General features: G+C 42.6%; 1 protein-coding gene across 2 annotated transcripts in view; it reads right to left on the minus strand.

Moving 5' to 3' along the window:
• Positions 1-18265, minus strand: part of NT5DC3 (5'-nucleotidase domain containing 3) — a 390067-nt gene that overhangs the window by 192920 nt on the left and 178882 nt on the right. For both annotated transcript variants that reach the window (XM_069228992.1, XM_069228993.1), the window contains exon 5: positions 463-553. In XM_069228992.1, coding sequence (XP_069085093.1) covers positions 463-553 — 91 coding nt within the window. The remainder of the gene's footprint in view (positions 1-462; positions 554-18265) is intronic.

Consider the following 18265-nt stretch of genomic DNA (forward strand, 5'->3'; position numbering starts at 1 on the left):
CTACAAATACACTGGAATTGTCTAGATCTTTGCAAAGAGAAACGTGTACTAGGTTTTGAGAATGTATGTTTTATTATAGAGGCTGTAGTGTTCTTTCTACCACAAACACACTCGTCACAAAGAACTCGGCAGTAAATCGCAAGAGCCATTTCACCTAGTTTTAAAACCTTGAGCAAGGCTTGATTTTCACTTTATAGCCCTGCTCCCTGGCTTAACATCACTGGAACTCATTCTAGCAACTATCAGCAATAAAGGACCCTTTGATGTGTGAAGGACACCACTGACTCCTCACTGACCAATCTGCCTGGCTTAGTATGCCACTTGAAAACAAGCTTCTAGTTATAAATTGTTGGAGAAAGTGGAACAAGTAAACTTTTATAAAACAGTAAATATAGTGAAAGAACACACATAAACTGACTACTACTTCTTAAAAATAAAGGTAGTTTAAGTTATCCAACTCACCTTTCCGTAAAAGTCACTCATTTGTTCTAAAGGGACATGCGAACCTTCGTACATTTCGATCACTTGTTCATCCGGGACGACTTTAAGTCCTCTGGTGAAAGAAACATAAATCACTGCAAAGGGCATTTTAACTCAAGCCACCAAAAACAAACACGAGCTCACACGAGAAAAACTGAACTGATGAAACATCAGAAACTAGAATATCATTTGAGGTGGAGGTTACATGGGTCAGTGCATCTTCCAGAGAGCTATGGATAGCCTACAGGCCACAGAGTTGAATCATGGCACATTCTCCCTTCCAAGGTTAATAAAAATAAGTCAACGTAGATTGGCATGAGATACTTCTGTATTAACAGAATTACAAAATGGCAAAAACTGAGGAAGTAAGCAGTGGTATCTCATTTAAAATACCTTGGAAAGAGCTGCAACGTATCCACTGCCTCACTAAGTGTTCTGTTAATTCATGAAGTCAAAACAATCCCAGAATCAAAAACCGTATGGATGTTTAGATAAATGTAAACCATTTGCCACAACTTTTAATGACAATATGCAGAAGCAATAGATCGAAGAGCAAACATTCAAATAGGAATGCATCGTCTTAAAAATATGTTAACCCAAAGAATCCTGATACAACTTTAAAAAAAGACCGCAATTAACTGAAATGTTTTTCATTCTTGTCAAGAACTAAACCAGTCTGCAAAAGAAATATGATATTATCATTTATTTAAAAAACAGTCACAAGATGGTTGGAGAAAGCACCAGGTGCCGAAGGTAAAAAGTTACTTACCTTTAATTGAAGTCCTCTAGTATTAGCATCTTTCACAGAAGCATATGTTTGAATCATTCTCTGATTCCCCGCTTCGAACTGGGAGTCCCGTGGTATAAACAGGAAGCAGTACTGTGTTATACATAGATTCAATAGGGTGTGAAACATATTTTGTAACCAATTCATATCATTTAAAATGAATCAAACTTCAGCCAGTCAGGTAGCAGCACCCTGCTAACCACTTTCCTCAGAGGCTACTATGCTTCAATTTTTTAACCACAAGTGCTCATGATAACATTTAATCTAGAAATGGCGAACCTCTGAGGGAGGAGGGTGGGTCACATGTGAATCTACGAAAGATGCCAATATTGGAGAACTGCAGTTACAGGTAAGTAACTTTTTTCCTTTACCAATACTGGATCTTCCATAGATTCACATCTTGCACCAGAATCTCAAGCAGCTGAACAATAAGTATGTTAGACTCAATATCACAAATGGGTCAGAAAGAATAAGTACATATCAGGCTCATCTTACTGGAGCAGATGCAGTAAATCTGCTTCACCCACTGCTGAGTCGTTCTGTACGGTTGGGTTCAAATAGAGCTGCTCTACATGTTTGTTGTATAAACGCACCAGCAAACAGACCCATGGATGTAGGAACAATTCTAGTCAAATGTGCTCTCACTGATCTTGTTAAGGGTCTACCCATGAACATCAATTCACCAAAATGTCAGGGGTAGCAGAAGTGACGTCACACACCCATTTTGACCTTCAATTCCACTCACACACACATGCCTACACATAAACACATTCACACTTACACACGCACATTCGCTCATCTAAAGAGACACACCATCAAGCACGCACACAACATACATGTAAAAGCTTTCTTTTTGGTTTACCTCTGCTGTGAGGTAGGGTCTAATCCAGCGAATTGTGCTACATTTTTTAAATTACACTAACATTGATTAATTAAACATTTTTCACTGTTAGTGTAATAATATTTTTTTACCGAAAACAAAGAGAAAGGAGCCCCAACCAACCAACATAACGACGAGCTGCCACTGTGTTTCTAGCACTGCTTGTGCCACCTCTGAAACCAGGGGTCGCAAAGGCAGTGCCAGGGGTCGCAAGGGGGAACCAGGGGTCGCAGCTGTGACACCTGGGTGCCTCCAAATGACGTCCATGGGTCTACCTGCTTTGGTATAGCAAAAAACATGGCTGCAGACATCCAACGTGCTATGCTGTCAGTCTTCCTGAAAGCACTGGTTCTACTAATATAAAATTTAAAGAATCTTTTAACATCTATGGTATGCAATGTTTCCTCTACCATGTCTTTGGGGTTCTGAAAGAAAGTTTTTAATACTACTGGATTAAATTGCGATGGTGCTTTGGGAATAAAACATGGATTTCTTTATAAGATTGCCCGATCATTCCCAAACAGCACATAGGGCTCTTTGATGGTGAAAACTTGTATCTCATCTACTCTTCCTGCTGAAGTGAGGCCAAGATGCAACACCAGTGTCCAGGAAACCTATTTGAGACCTGCAGTATGAATAGGTTTCAAGAATGTCTTTACTAGCTGTCTCAAGACAGTACTAAAGGGGTTATTACAACTTTGGAGGAGGTGTTAATCCGTCCCAGAAGTGACGGTAAAGTGACGGATATACCACCAGCCGTATTACGAGTCCATTATATCCTATGGAACTCGTAATACGGCTGGTGGTATATCCGTCACTTTACTGTCACTTTTGGGACGGATTAACACCTCCTCCAAAGTTGTAATAACCCCCTAAGTTGCCAAGGAATTTGAGGATTTACGAATGGAGGTAAAGCTCTGAAAGTCTTTTTAAAAATTCTTTAATAAGTGTATTTGACCATAAAGATTAATTATTTAAAGATCTTCGGTGGCTGCAAAATGCACCTTGACAGAAGAAAGATTCAGACCTATACTTGATAAATGTAACAGGTACTGTAATATCTGTTTAGGTCATGTTGAAATTGGATGAATATTGTTATCCAGACACAATAAAACAAAAACGTTTCCACTGCAAGACTGGGACAGACAACGTCACAAGGGCTGTGAACTAAGGTACCGTTTACAAAAGCCTATCTGACAACCTGGGCAGAGGATATGATACATGGGGGTGATAAGGGGAGAGGTAGTTTCTGTCACCACTTTGCATGACTTATTAGGTCTGAAACTTCGATACAGCCAATTTTGGCAGTCAGGGATTGGCAGGGGCGCGTTGTACAAAGCCAACAGGAGATCAATCACATCTTCGCGGTGCATCTGCATGAGGTATACACCGCTCTGGAGTGCGGGGCGGAAGCTTACCTGCTCCCAGAGTACCTGGTGGGGCTACCGTAGCTTTGACTTTCCTCGGAGGGCCATGACATGTTGGGAGCCCCACTGTCCCGGCAGGAATTGAGAGGAGCAGTGGAATTTTATAAGCTCTTTTCTGGCACCCTGGCAGATAAACTACTACCAGTATATGCTGAAGTGCTGGAGAGGGGGTTGTTCCCGGACTCTGTGAGAGAGGCTCATATTGTCTTAATACTGAAATCCAGAAAGGACTCCCTGGAAGCAGGTGCCTATCAGCCGATCTCCTTCTTGAATGTCGATCAGAAACTCCTTAGTCATGTATTTACGGCAAGACTGCTCCCTCATCTCCCACGCTTGATCCACACAGATCAATCGGGATTTATTCCACACGCAATACACTGAGTAACCTGCGCTGCTTGACACATGCTCTGCCTGCACCTAAATTGTCAGACGGCCAATAAGCACTTGCCTTTTTATTCATAGAACAAGCAGCTGACTTAGTACAGTGGGACTATATAGGGCAGGTCCTGGACGGGATGAGGTTAGGTCTAAACTATATCCAGTGGTTAAACTACTCTATAGCGGCCTGAAGACGAGAGTGAAAACTAGGAGTTATGTTTCAGCAGAGATCCTATAACAGAGGGGTACAGAACAGGGTTGCCACTAATCCCCTTGATTTTTGCTCTTGCGGAGGAGACTATGGCTTGTCGTCTTCGGCAGACATGACACGCCTTGGGCATGTAGATTGGCCGCAAAGTCCATGTGATGTAACTATATGCGGATGATGCCACAATCTGCTTACACCACTGATATATCAGGTTCAATCCTGCTTAATGTCCTATTCAAATTCTGGGAATTCTCAGGACAACATCGCTAAGTCAGCCCTCTTCTTTGCTAGGACCGATAGATCAACTGCCAGAATCAGTGGTCGTGGAGGACAAATGTATGATTTGCAATCTGTGCCCCTCAATTGCATTCTGGAACACGCTGAAACGGACTCTGATGGAGAAAATAGCACTTATAAAAATGGTGGTTCTACCTAGATGTTTGTATGTCCCAAAGGGAGCCACGTATGAGATCCCATGGGGGTTTTCCGTGACCTGGACCGCTTGCTGACAGAACTCCTGTGGGCTGGCAAGCAATGCAGACTAGGTCCTAATACCCTTAAGAGAGAATGGGACAGGGGCGGGATGGAGGTCCCAGATCAGCACATTCAGCATTCTATACACTGGCTAGGTGAGGAGGCTAACTGGGAAAAAGTGCTGTTGGAGGGCACACATGATGGCCACCAAATTGGTGCCCTGCTAATGAGGGAAAGAGACATACCCAATACATACCTGATCCATCTTCTGGGACGTCTCTGAAAGAGAGTGGTACAGCGAGGGCTTTGGCATGCACCATATGCCTCGGACCTGGAGTTATGGAGAATACGTCCCTTGAACAAATAGTCCGGACAATAACAGTTGACAGGTGGCAGATGGGGGGTGTAAAATGTTGTCAGGTCTGTACCCCACGGGTCATTTCGTCACGCTGCAGAATGCAATTGAGATGTTTGACTTGGGAAGGGGACAGTTTCTCCAATACGCCAAGACCGCGGCCACGGCACACCAGCTATGGCCATCATTTCCAGAGGCCCCTGAGCCCATGCAGACCCTGGGGACCATACTTTCAATGGAGGATGGCCATAGGTTCATAACACACATATACCATGCACTGCAGACAGACTAGTGCTGCTACGAATAGAGGACACTAGGCAGCATGTGTGCAACAAGCCTCTTACGTCAAAAGATTTATGCAGGAGTGCGCAAGGCATTGATTAGTGCGAGGTTCAAGTTGACTCAATAGTATGTGGTGCACATGGTGTATCTCTCCCCTAAAAGGTTGCACACTATATACCCCAATAGGTCTCAGAGTTGTGTAAGGCACTGTGCTCCTATGGCAGATTTCCTACATTTGGTGTGGCACTGGCCAGATATTGGGCTATACTGGGAGGTGGCACTACACCACATCAAACACACGATGGGCTGGGAGGTGTTGCACACAGTTAAACAATGTGTGCTGGGCTTGATCCCTGACAACGCAAAGAAAAAACTGAGTAGGTGATCTGCGGTGCTGGGGCTTATAGTAGGTAAACGACAAATAGCTATTGACTGGTCGAGTGTTAGACCCCACGCACAGAGGGACTAGAGAAGAGACTTGCTAGAATGGCCTGGCATGGAAGTGGCGCACATGGGGAGAGCTTGCAGGGATGAGAGGGTGGCAGCTGACTTGCTCTCCTGGAGCGATATGACGCAGGTGCTGCTGGAACCCCCTGGGGATGACGCCTGAATAACTGGACAACACTGCAAGAGGGTCAAATGGGGGGGAGGAACAGGGAGTGGCTGACTGTACCAAAGGGCTACCTTTAATTACTAGGGCAGAAGGAGATCTAAGAAGGAGACTTACAATATTCCTCTATCTGTGACCTAATGGATTATTGGGAGCCGGGAGTAGGGGCGGGGCTGAGGGGAATTATAATGGGAATGTAAATTCTTGTACCTTTTATTTATGTTGCTGCTAACTGTGGTGCTGTTCTTTGTTGCTCTTTTTTCCTTCCAATATTTTTTCAGTGATGAACAAAGGCACTTTAACATGCACCTGTAGTGTCGGCTGAGGTTCTTGGCCATGCGATGTCCACTCTTTTTTGCTACTTGTAATGTCAATAAAGAAACTTAAAAAAATAAAATTGTTGCCAATTTCTCAAACGTGTATTAAGACATTTATGCAGATCTGATGATACCTTGTTTATAAACAACTCGATGTTACTATGAGTGTTGGTAGGTGTAAATTTGGATCGTGGTTTCAACCCACTGGTCCTATCAAGTCTCTCTGATATCCCCAAATCGGTTCTGATTTCCTCAATGTTCCTTGGGTCAATCCCTAAGGACATCAGGAGTTGTAAATCATGCAAGTCAGAGACAGAAAATGTGGTCGGGAATTAACACTACGTCAAAGGGAGGCAGCCTGGATCTGCTGCCTACGAGCGGTGGACCTGGGTCACAATACTGACCATGAACTTCACTATTTTCTATGGTGCAATATGTCTGGTTTGATCAGTTTGACAATGCTAGATTAGAATTACACGTTAGATCATGGCAGATCAATGTTATTGACATGCGTCATCATTTTCCTTCTATTATTTTATTTCATGTTGCACCAAAATGTAATCCTTAAGGACTAGGCAACTTCAACTGTCACATTTTGTGTATATCGATTCATTTATTTTATTGAAATGTGTAATTATTTCCCTTCTATTATTCTGTACCATGTTGCATTTAAATGTAACCCGTATGGAGCAGGAAACATTTATTTCTGTATTTTATTCAAGTTGATTTATTCATTCTATGTGCAACTCTGATTCTTGTATGGTCACCATATTTTGTTTTGTCTCTGGTTGCCTCTTCTGTGTTGATGCATAAATGTACAATACCAGGACCATGCATCAATATTTTGAATGGTTATAGTTTAGGTTTTGTCCACCTTTTACTTGTCCCTTCTATCTAACTATTTTGGAACTTGAGGCACATTTCTTTCATTGGTTCCGTTTTTTGACCTCTCATCTTTCTCCACAATTATCTCTTTGGTGGTGGATTTATACTTAACTTGATCATGGCACATGGTGACGTCCAGTCAGTCTCGTTCATATTTTTTTCTTTATTTTTTTCTTTTTTATTTGCATTTTTATTTTTATTATATATATATATATTTCTTTGGATGGCCGTTTTTGAAGTTATGTTTGTCTATGTTACTATCTTTTTCCCCTCTTCTTCTTACTTTGAAACATTGTTTTCCGATGTTTGTATTTATCGGCCCATTGACTTCTATCAGTTTCCACTACTTTAAGATGGCCGCCTTTTTTGTCCCATTTCTATTTTAAATATTTTTTTGCGTTCCTCCATACCTTCCGGACTTCCGGGTTCGGCATTTCTACTTAGGACGCCCCGAACAGGGGCTCCGTTCGGCTTTCACCCTTCGGGACCGGCCTCACACTTTCGCTTGCACCGAATCTACATATACGGTCGCTCTGACCGGGTTATTCTACTTCAACTCTGCTCGGACAATACTTCCGTTTTGCTTCATTGTGAGTTGCTCTTAATCTATACACGTCGCGGACACGGCAATTTGGTCTTGGAACTTCTTTACTTGCGAGGCGCACCTTTGCCCGCTCCGTGTCCCGTGACCAGATGGTTCCAATGACTTTTGTCCTGCACACTTACTTTTATTATACTCCATTGACCGTCGACTAGTATATTTTTTGTCAACTCGCTTGATTTCTTGTTTCTCTTATCAGGTATTCCATTTATTATTTGGACTACATTTATGTGACTGACTGGTTACCGCTGCGGTATGCTTATTCTTATTTCTCTTCATACTATTCTTTTCTTAATTTCCGTTATACTTATTTGCACCTAGGTGTTATTTCATCTTAACGGTGTCTCATCTTGAATTGGCAACTCAATACTTTTTTCTCACTTCTGTTTTCTTAGTATCATCATAGGGTCACGTACCGGGTGACATATATATTTTTTCACGCTTCTCGCAGTACAGTTACTTTTCTCGCCACCTTTCCTGATCCCTCGTGGTATGGGCTTTATATACCTGCTTTTAGGCTTTTATGCTACATGCTATCTAGATACTGTAATATTTTTGGCACGTTTGTACATTTTCAGATATTTGTACTTCGCTGTATAGGGTATTTCACTATGTGTTGGTACATAAAAACGTATCTTTATTTTGTTCATTGTTAATTATTGCCTATCTTGATTTTTCACTATTTTTGCCTCTATGTATATTGGTTTTCACTATGTATTATAAATTGTACACTTTTGCCCTATGTTGTATTACAGCCCTGAAGAAGCTCCTTTGGTGGGCGAAACCCGTTGGCTGTTCTTTTTACTGCACCCATCGATGTATGTACGGAGTTGTGCGAATATCAAGTATTGGACTTAAACAAAATTAAAAGGATGATTTTCTCATCTCTGCTACTGGAATACCGGACTCTCTGTTTATCATATTCTACGTGCTTGCTTGCTTGGCGATGCACCGCCTTTTGGGTTTATCTTCTCGGGGCTAGTTTGGCCTCTCTGGCCCTCTATGCAGCAGGGGCCCTGGTGGAGTTGCACGCCTGTTGACACCGCATAAAGTTTTTTCCTGTCTGTACTTAGTATTGCCAATAATTAGGTATTTCTAGGGATTAGTCCTTTTTCTATGAGCGTGCTGCAAGTGTCTTTGCTTATATTCATGTTTGTTTTAAGCTTGGGCAGAATAAAGGCCTGAGTTGTGTTTTAACCTTCAATGTGAAAGCTTGATTAATACATATTTTCATAAAGCTCCAGGTGTCAGGATATGAGCCCGAGTTAATACAGAGCCCATTGTGAGGGAAGATAGGACGCCTGGAGAAACGTTTTATCAAGGACAGAAGGAGTATCCCGAGTTGGCAACTGTAACTCTTCTGAAATTCCAAAGCAGGAGGGTGTATGAAGGTTGAATGCTGAAGACTTCAAAAGACTAAAGTGTCAATCAAAACTTGTGATTTCGGATTCTGTTTTGAACTGGAAGTTTTTGGCTGTAATGTCACTTTTGGAAAAACAAAGATTTAAGTATGGTTTAGCTAGTGGTATTATTCAGATTCTCCCCGTCCTTTGCTGAAAGCGGACCTCTGCAATTTAGACCTCATACTTTAATTTCTATGTGGGTTCATGCTACTTCAACTCTTGACAAACTTATACAGAAGTTCTGTTGTGCTGACCTTTATAATACTGAATTTCACAGAAATTAGAATAGTTAGGAATCTAGATTTAGTGGTTCGGCAGGAAAACTTGGATTCAGACGATGCATAATTTTTCCTTATTTTCTGCATCATCGGTGTTGGATTGGCAGTATTGTATATGCTGGTTAAATTCAATATTATGTGAAGCTTTAATTCTCCTTAGGTGGTTCTGTACATCTACACTATGATTTTTGAGACTCATGTATGCGACTTTGACTTTGAGTCTGAAATAAAGCCCTTTGAACTTTATTTGGTTTCGGAGATTTAACGTATGGCCACAGGTTGCACTGTAATTTGTAGGGGAAAATTTTAAATACGTCTCCTCCCACCCCAGGATGGTGAAAGGAAAGATTCATCGGACCTCAGATTTAGAAACAAACCCCAGAGCCAGATCACTAGGAAAAGGACTGTGCAATGATATTAAACAATAGTATAATGGGATAGAGTGCACATTCCAAATAAACGGATAGAATGCATGGCTTATATTGGTACACAATTGTTAGGTATTACATGAAATAAACACTACGAAACAAAACACTGCACAATTAAGTTCCAAAAATAGCAAAGCAATATCAAATAACAAAACATCAGACTTGTTTAATGGGCATGATTTCAGTGTCAAAAGAACTGAAAATCTGCTGTTTCTACCTCACCAAGAAGTTCTTCAGTGTGATATGAAGGAGTGCTCTTAAACTCAGTGTGTGTCCTGATTGCATATTAGCCATCTCCTGTTGCTGTCTGCTGGATATGCTTAATCTAGGACAGTGGTTCCCAACCTGTGGTGCGAAGCCTCCTCAGGGGGTCCGCGACTGCTTAGAAAATTAAATAATATTAACAGATTATGTCCCCAGCTTTCAGTAATAACTCGGCGGGGGTCCAATAATGATTTAGTGGGGGACCCCGGGTTCCAGTAATGATCAAGTGGGGGCCCACTGATGTCAAAAGGTTGGAAATCCAGCTACTTGCTTATGGGTTAAGCAGCATGGGGCTAGCGTTGGTCCTCCCAGATTAAAGTGGCCTGTCTGATTTTTCTGGGCTACAGTGGCTTGGGGCACTAGGGGCAGAAACAAAGTGCGGGGTCTACAATTAATTTTGAGTGCTCTGTGTGAGACGTCAGAGAATTTGCATGCAGACGTTTTTGACACGCCCAAAAATGGAACAAAGAAACGGCATGATACAGACATCTGCTCATTTGATGAAAACTGTCTACACAGAAGCCACTTAGGAATGGAGTTCTTTATTATTGGATCATACAAGTCATGCTTGTGATCTGCCATTTATTCTTTATATTCTTCCTGATCGGTCACAACTTACAATCGAAAGTATGTGGAAAACTGACTGACAGTTTAGTCACCACATTGCAGTAGGGAATGCCTGCATTACACTGGCTTCCAACAAGTGTAAAGTCTCCAAATTCATAAAAAATGAATGCAGCGTTACAATGAAGATTAAACAAGCAGAGAACAGCTGGTCAAGAAAAGCAAAAATCTAATTTTGGAGGTTTTTGCTTTAAATAAAATCAAACTATTACCTAAATGCAGTGACTAAGTTGCTGGAGACAACATGTAATAATGCAGCCGAGCCAGCACTCTTCTGATCATTGGCAACAGCCAGTCAGTACACCTGATCCCCTTCAGGCTGAAGAACATGGGTACAAGTGTGCACCTCTGGGGTACACTATATGTGAAGAGGACAATCACCACCCCCATTCAAATTATTTTAAAACATTAAAAAGCAAAGAGACTCTGTTTAGACTCATCCAATTCCCTCCCCAAGCCTGTTGCTAAATGTGCGACATGTAGAATAACACTATCCCAAGAGTAAAACCAAACAATGAAGTCCATGTAAAAAATAAATATCGGAAATGACCCACTTTTCCAGAAAGGAGAAGCACTAAAGCGCGTTTGAAACTGAAGGAAACCCCGTGAAATGAAAAGTCACACACCTATTGTAACTGACTGCACTTTAGTGATCTCTGAAAGAGTATGATCTCCGTGTCACTGCCATTACCAGCACTGCATACTTTCGGGAAAACGTTCCAGACCCCTATTCTGCAGTGTCTATGGACGGCGTTTCAACAGTGTCATCACCCAGTGTCAGTAAAGTGTGCACACAGACTTTGGCAGAATCTAAACACATAAGTTTTAATTAATGGTCTACCCTCAGCTTGGCTGGGTAGCCAACAGATGCCACAACACCAGGGCCCCACAAGCTTCGTCCTCATTCCCAAGACAACTCGCTTCCTCATCAATGTCTCCATACTGAGACCAGGAAAAAGAAGGATGCTGTCACTGATCATCAGAACCATTTTCTTTTACTGCAGACCTTAGTATCTGGTCACTCATGTGCTGCTATCAGGGTGACTGTATTCCCTCCATCAGTATTAGTCACTGGCCTTCTGGCTGCTAGCAACTTATGTTTGGTGTTTTCAGGCGCATTCTAGGGGAAGGCCTGTAGGCCACCCTGTGTGAACTGCCCAGTGCAGAGCTTTCACCTGCCCTGAGCTCTCTTGTGTCTTTCTCTGTTACATATAATGTTTGCAAACATTAAGGTGCAACTAACACTTGTGCAAGTCTTCACAAACACGCGTGTATATGAAATAGGATGAGAGACTGAAATCAGTATCCATATTCCTTAGATAAGGTCCTAAGGGAGGGGTAACACTATGTTTTTGCACATATTGTCATCACACAAATGGAATTCTCAAGATGTAAGAATAGTACTACACACAGAGACCAACCCCATCATCCACTGTTTCCAGAGACAGACAAGCAGTCTGAATTAGCAACCATGTCTATTTAGGATAGTGGCTGCACAGCCCTTTATGCATTGGCTTTATTTATTTTTTAATCAAGTTCAGTGTTGCTCTACTGACCTTTCCAAGCATGGAGGCCCAGGCACCCGGGTAGCCGGGTTTTCACATGAGAGCTCTATGGCCCATGTAACTGCCCACTCTGGGGTGCCCGCCGTTCTAGCCTTCTGCTGCTTAATGTGCCTGCAATGTACCACCCTTAAAAACAACAAGCTCCTTTCTAGCCGAGAGGCTGGTAAGTGTTGGTACGATACATTTTACAGTACAGTATACTATGAACTTTCTCAGTTTTACAGCCAAAAAGAAGGCCATGCCAAGACATTGCAAAGAAGAAATGGACTACTGCCAAAAATGAAGAACCTCCAGGCTCCTTTTTAAGCACTAAATGAGTCACCTCTAATTTATGTTCTTTATCCTCACCCAGACTGCTCCTTAAGCGTTTCGTCTAAATAGTGAAATGTACAGCCAAGGTAATAACGTGAAACCAGACTGCTCAGGATTGTGACCTTGACATGTCTTAAAGAAAGTTAAGCTTTCTGCACCTGATCCGAGCGGTGGTGCGGTAAACAATCGGACGTGGTATCTGGACACATGCTCAGTCTCATGCATGGCACATCCTGGCAACAAAAGTGGTCGAAAGAGCAAATGCTTCTTGCCCTTTTTAGGTCTCCCCTACACAGTGTATGAGCTGTGCGGCAAGACATATAGTTTACAATTCAGTGGGCTTACCACCCACCCACAGTATACAATTAATGCTTCTTTGTCACTATAATTTGCAATTTTCAATTGCTTAGCTCCTGTAATCTTTCTTTCCTTTCTTGTGTTAACTCCTCCCTGGAACGTGGACCAAATACATGTGTTCTTCCTTGTCAGCTTCTTTATGTTGGTTTCACTCTTTTGTGTTGTCTCTTGACACTTAAGTTACTTACACCTACAAATGTACTACTCAACGTGACTCCATTCTATGCCACTCCACGCTACACCATTCTACTCCATACCACTCTACCCTACACCAATCCACACAATACCACAGGCAACAAGGACAGTTTAACATCTTGACTAGGCTCAGGTACATTTTTAAATTAGACTCACAGTTGGGTGCAAGGTACTCGAGTTTACAGCGCTCGGCATAGTTAAGTAATAAATGTGTTTGCAGTCCTGATGGCCCACTAAACATGAACGGGATATATGGGTTCAGGGAGTGGTTTTGACACTTACATACAGTGCTTAATTGGTAAATAAGTAAATGCCAGGGCCCCGTCAGGAGGCCACTGCAGCTTGCACTACCCATTACCACCCATTAACACAAACACTAACAAACTCACCCTACAAGTGTGACAGTTCAGACTATCCCAGGCCCCCCCCAACCTATACGAATGGCTTGAGCAGTAGCTATTAGTCATGGTAATGTATATTGAATTAATAAACAACTGTTATTGTGTTCATATCTATTTTAGAAAAACAAAACCATGTGGCAGACTGTCAAAAGTGCTGTTAACAATTAAGTGCTGGTGTCGAGCACCTGAAACCACGGGCTCAAACTAAGCACTGGTGACATACACTTTTAGTCTCGGGGAATTTGAGGATCCTCCCCCACCTCTCTAGAGTGTGATTTGCTTGGTCCCGGAACTTCACCTGGTGCCTTACAAAGTCCCCTGAGAGTGATGTTTCTAGGATTCAGGAATGGAGAAGGAGTGAAGCACAGTCAAGAGGATATTAGCATCTGCTGCTCTGATCCTATGTAGTAAAGAATTTGTTACTTACCCGTAACTCCCATTCTCCATTATTGTTATATTTCATAGATTCGCATGCTTGAATCATTCCCTGTCGAAGTGGGAGTCCTGTGGTATTATAATAAGCAGTATATATCAGTGTAATGGGCTGTAAAGGGTATGCAAAGTTCAGCTTAATAGCTTATGTCCTTTTTAAAAAAGGACCAAAGTTGAACAATGACTAATCGGGCAACAGCACCCCTTAGAACACTCCCAACAGAGGCATCTTCCCTCAGATTTTCTAAGCACTAGTGGGATAGACCTCACTGGCCAAGAAGGAAAGCCTCTAAGAGGAGGAGGGTGGGTCGCATGTGAATCTATGAAAAATACTAATACTGGAGAACAGGAGTTACAGGTAACTAACACATTTTTTCTCCAGTATTGGGGTATCTTTCACAGATTCACATGCTTGAATCAGAATAGTTAGCAGTACAATACATAGTAACAAATAGACATAAATACATTAGCAGATGGTGGGTATATGATTATAAAACATATAATAGGCTCACCTTATTGGAAAAGAGGCTGAAGTACCGCTTGACACACGGCTGTATCGGAAGTCTGTGCTGCAACCAAACAGTAGTACTGTGTGAAGGTGTGTCTGCACTTCCAGGTTGCAGCATGGCATACATTTTTAATGGAGACCCCAGCAAATAGGGCTGCTGCTTTGGTGACTGCTCTAGTAGAGTGTGCTCGAGTCCTTTGTCATAAAGGCCTGCTGACTTTAGAGTGCCAGAACTGAATGGCTGACAAAATTAATTGTGCTAGGGTAGATTTGGAGACTGCCTTTATTGTTGTTACCATAGGCCACAAAGAGCTGATCAGTAGGGTGGATGTGTTTTGTTCGTTACAAGTAGAATTTCAAACATCTCTTAAAATCAAGAGAACGAAGAGTGTGTTCCGCTGGTGTTTGAGGATTAGGAAAGAAAGTCTTAAGCATAACTGTTTGATTTAGATGTAAATCAGTGGGAACCTTTGGTATGAACTTGGTATGAGTTCGGAGGATCACCATGGTGCCTTTGAATTGTAGGAAAGGTTTCCTAATAGTGAACGCTTGAAGTTTGCTTACTCTCCTAGCAGAAATAAGGGCTAGAAATAACACCAACTTCCAAGTGAGGAACTTGAGTTCAGCTCTGTGAATTGGTTCAAATAGAATTTATCAGTTGGGATAACACAGTGTTAAGCTGCCATGCAGGTGGAAGTGATGTTATTGGCAGATATGCCCTGAAAAGTCCTTTAAGAATTTGGACAATAAATCTGTGTGACCATAAGGAAGGAGATTCCAAAGTTTGGCTATACCTGGAAACAGCAGCTAAATGCACTTTGACAGAGGAGTATGGTAGACCAGATTTGGCTAGAGACAATAAAAATGGCAACACGTGTTCTGGAGGAGATGTGATAGGATGTATTTTAGATTTTTTGCACCAAAGACAAAAACATTTCCATTTGAGGCGATATGTTTTGTTGGTAGAATCTGCTCTAGCCTGTGCAAGGATATTGCAACAATCCTTTAGAAGGTCTAGGTGCTGTAGCTAATGGTACTCAAGAGCCAAGCTGATAAATGAAGTGAAGTCGGGTCTGGATGAAGGACCTGGCGATTGTTCATAGACAAAAAGTCTGCTTGGGGCTTGAGTTGAATGTGTTTGACCACTGACAGCATGAGGAGCTCCATAAACTAATGTAGTCTGGGCCATCGTGGAGCTATGAGTTTTAACCCCCATGGTTCCCGTTTGATCTTTCAGAGAATCCTGGGAATAAGAGGGATCGGGGCAAAAGCGTAAGCATAAGTCACAGACCATTGCATCAAAAGGGAATTCCCCTAGGATCCTTTTTGAGGGTACCTGCTGGCATAAAACCAGCATTTCTTGTTCTCCCATGAAGCAAAAATATCCAGTTTGGGCTTGCCCCATCGTTGAAATATGGCATGCAATTCCCATTCGTGACAACTCTGGGCCGTTCTGGGATGCTCTGCTCAAGGTGTCTGCAAGTCCTTGTGGTCACGTGAGATCGTAGTGCCAAGCCCCAGATAGTTTGAGCTTTTTGGGACAGAATCCTGGATCTTGTGCCTCCCTGTCTGTTGAGGTAATGGATACTTGTTGTGTTGTCTGTTCTTATTAACACAGAGGAACCTTTAAATCTCTGCAAGAAAGTTCGAAGAGCCAGTGAGATTGCTCTGAGCTCGAGAAAGATGATATGCAGCTTCGACTGTTCTGGAGTCCACCTGCCTTGGATCTGTAAATGAGCTCCCCAGCCTTCCAGAGAAGCGTCTGTTGTAAAGACTTATTCCGAAATAGGGGGAAGGAAATTCAGCCCTGCAGAGAGATTATTGGAACTTATACAGAAGAGAGCTGCTTTCATAACAGGTGTGATCTGTACGAGGTCTTTGAATTGTCCTTCCGATTGGAGCCACTGCGCGTCTAATTTTGATACAAGCATGAGGTATCAAGAAAATGGCTGAAGACATCATGCCTAGTAGATATCTGATCAGGTGAACTGAAGTGCACTTTCTTTTTTAAAGGAAACGAGCCAGAATGGAAAGTTTATGTTGTCTGTCTACGAACAAGAGTTCCTTGTTGAGTAATGTAATGTGTCGAGAGTGGCTCCCAGAAACGTTGCCCTTGTGGACGACGTAAGGAGAGAACTCTGGAAATTGACTGTAAGACCCACGGTCTGAAAGAGATGAAGACACTGAGCAGTACTCCTCTATGCTTGTTGGAAAGATGGAGCCTTTATCAACCAGACGTCAAGGTAAGGGAAAATTTGAATGCCCTGTTGTCGCAGATGGGATGCCACTAGACCAAGACATTTTGTAAATATCCGGGGAGATGATAAGAGACGAAAAGGAAGGACTTTGAACTAGTAGTGAGCACCAGCTACTGTAAATCTGTGTAATTTGCGATGGTTGGGATGAATGGGGATGTGGAAATAGGCGTCTTGGAGATCAAGATTTATAAGAAAATCTCTGTGGTTGAGAAGCTGGAGAATTTCTTGTAGGGAAACTATAAGGAAAGATTGTTTCTTAAGGTACCTTTTGAGTTTCCTGAGGTTGAGACTGGGACTCCCTTGATTTTTTCCTTATCTCAAACAAACAGGAGTACAATTCCTTTCCTTTTTGGAAATGTGGGACGTGCTCTAGGGCCCCCTTTGAAAATATGAGCAGAGCCTCCTTGAGAAGAAGATGAAGGCCAGCTGAGAGGAATTTTGTCAGTGGAGTCTGGAGTGGAAACTGAGTGAACTCCAGAGTATGATCATGTTTGATAAGATCTAGGACCCATTTGTCTGTAGTTAGTTTGCTCCACTGCGTAAATAATGGGAAATTCTGGCACCCACTGAATGCTGAGAAGGGATGATAGCCAGTACTTCGAAATTGTCACTGCTTCCTAGTGGTATCTCTGCTGGAAGAAGGCTGTCTTCATCTTGGTTGCCTAGAATAGGCTACCGATGGTGAAGCATGAAAGGGTTGATGTTGTTGGTAGGCCAGTCGAAAGGGTTGCTGGTAAGATTGTTGCTGGTATCTTTGATATGCTCAGCAGCCATATGCGCTGCGAAAGGGTGTTTTGCGAAAGTGGAGAGTTCCAAGGGATCGAGCTGTTTCTGTGTCTGCCTTTATGACCACATTTGGTGATTATACCGCCCCCGAATGGCCAGGAAGTTTGTGGCCCTGACAGTCGTACATGACATGAGTGTAAATCTTTTGCCGATGTTATCAAGCCGTCTGCCCTCTTTGTTGAGCGGAAAAGGGGTGGAAGGATTCTTAGCCGGGCATTGTGAGGCCGAATCAGGCCTTGGGTGTCCGATGAAACAGGCGAGTGAATCCTCTGGCGCATTATATTTTTTGTCTAGTCTAGATAGGACGGCAGTGACAGTCACCGGTGTCTTCATGATTTTAACTCCTTCCTCCCATATATAATCTACAATTGGAATATCTCGGATTGCCTTTCTAGACTGATTCCTGAAATCATAGAGGAAACTGTCTGCTTTGCAGTCATGGGTAGTGGGAATCACTTTGCCACTATCTCCATTAACATGTTAAAACCACCAATATCTCTCAGTGGAGAATCCACCGGCTGTGGCGCTAGGGGGAAGTTGGAGGAATGAGATAATCATCCCATTCGCTGGGGATGGTGCGGCTGTCCGTTATCTCACCTTCCTCCCTGTCTCCATCATCAACATCATCATTGTGAGACGAAGGAAGATCTTCTCGAGGAGGCATGGTAATACAGGATTGTAGAGTCATTCTTAGAGTCGGTATTGGAGGCTAATGTTCTGGTGATCTAGGTGCTGGTGCAGCTGATTATTGCTCTTCAGCTGGCACTGTA

The sequence above is a fragment of the Pleurodeles waltl genome, chromosome 4_1 (genome assembly GCF_031143425.1).
Source record: "Pleurodeles waltl isolate 20211129_DDA chromosome 4_1, aPleWal1.hap1.20221129, whole genome shotgun sequence".
Taxonomy (NCBI): Eukaryota; Metazoa; Chordata; class Amphibia; order Caudata; family Salamandridae; genus Pleurodeles; species Pleurodeles waltl.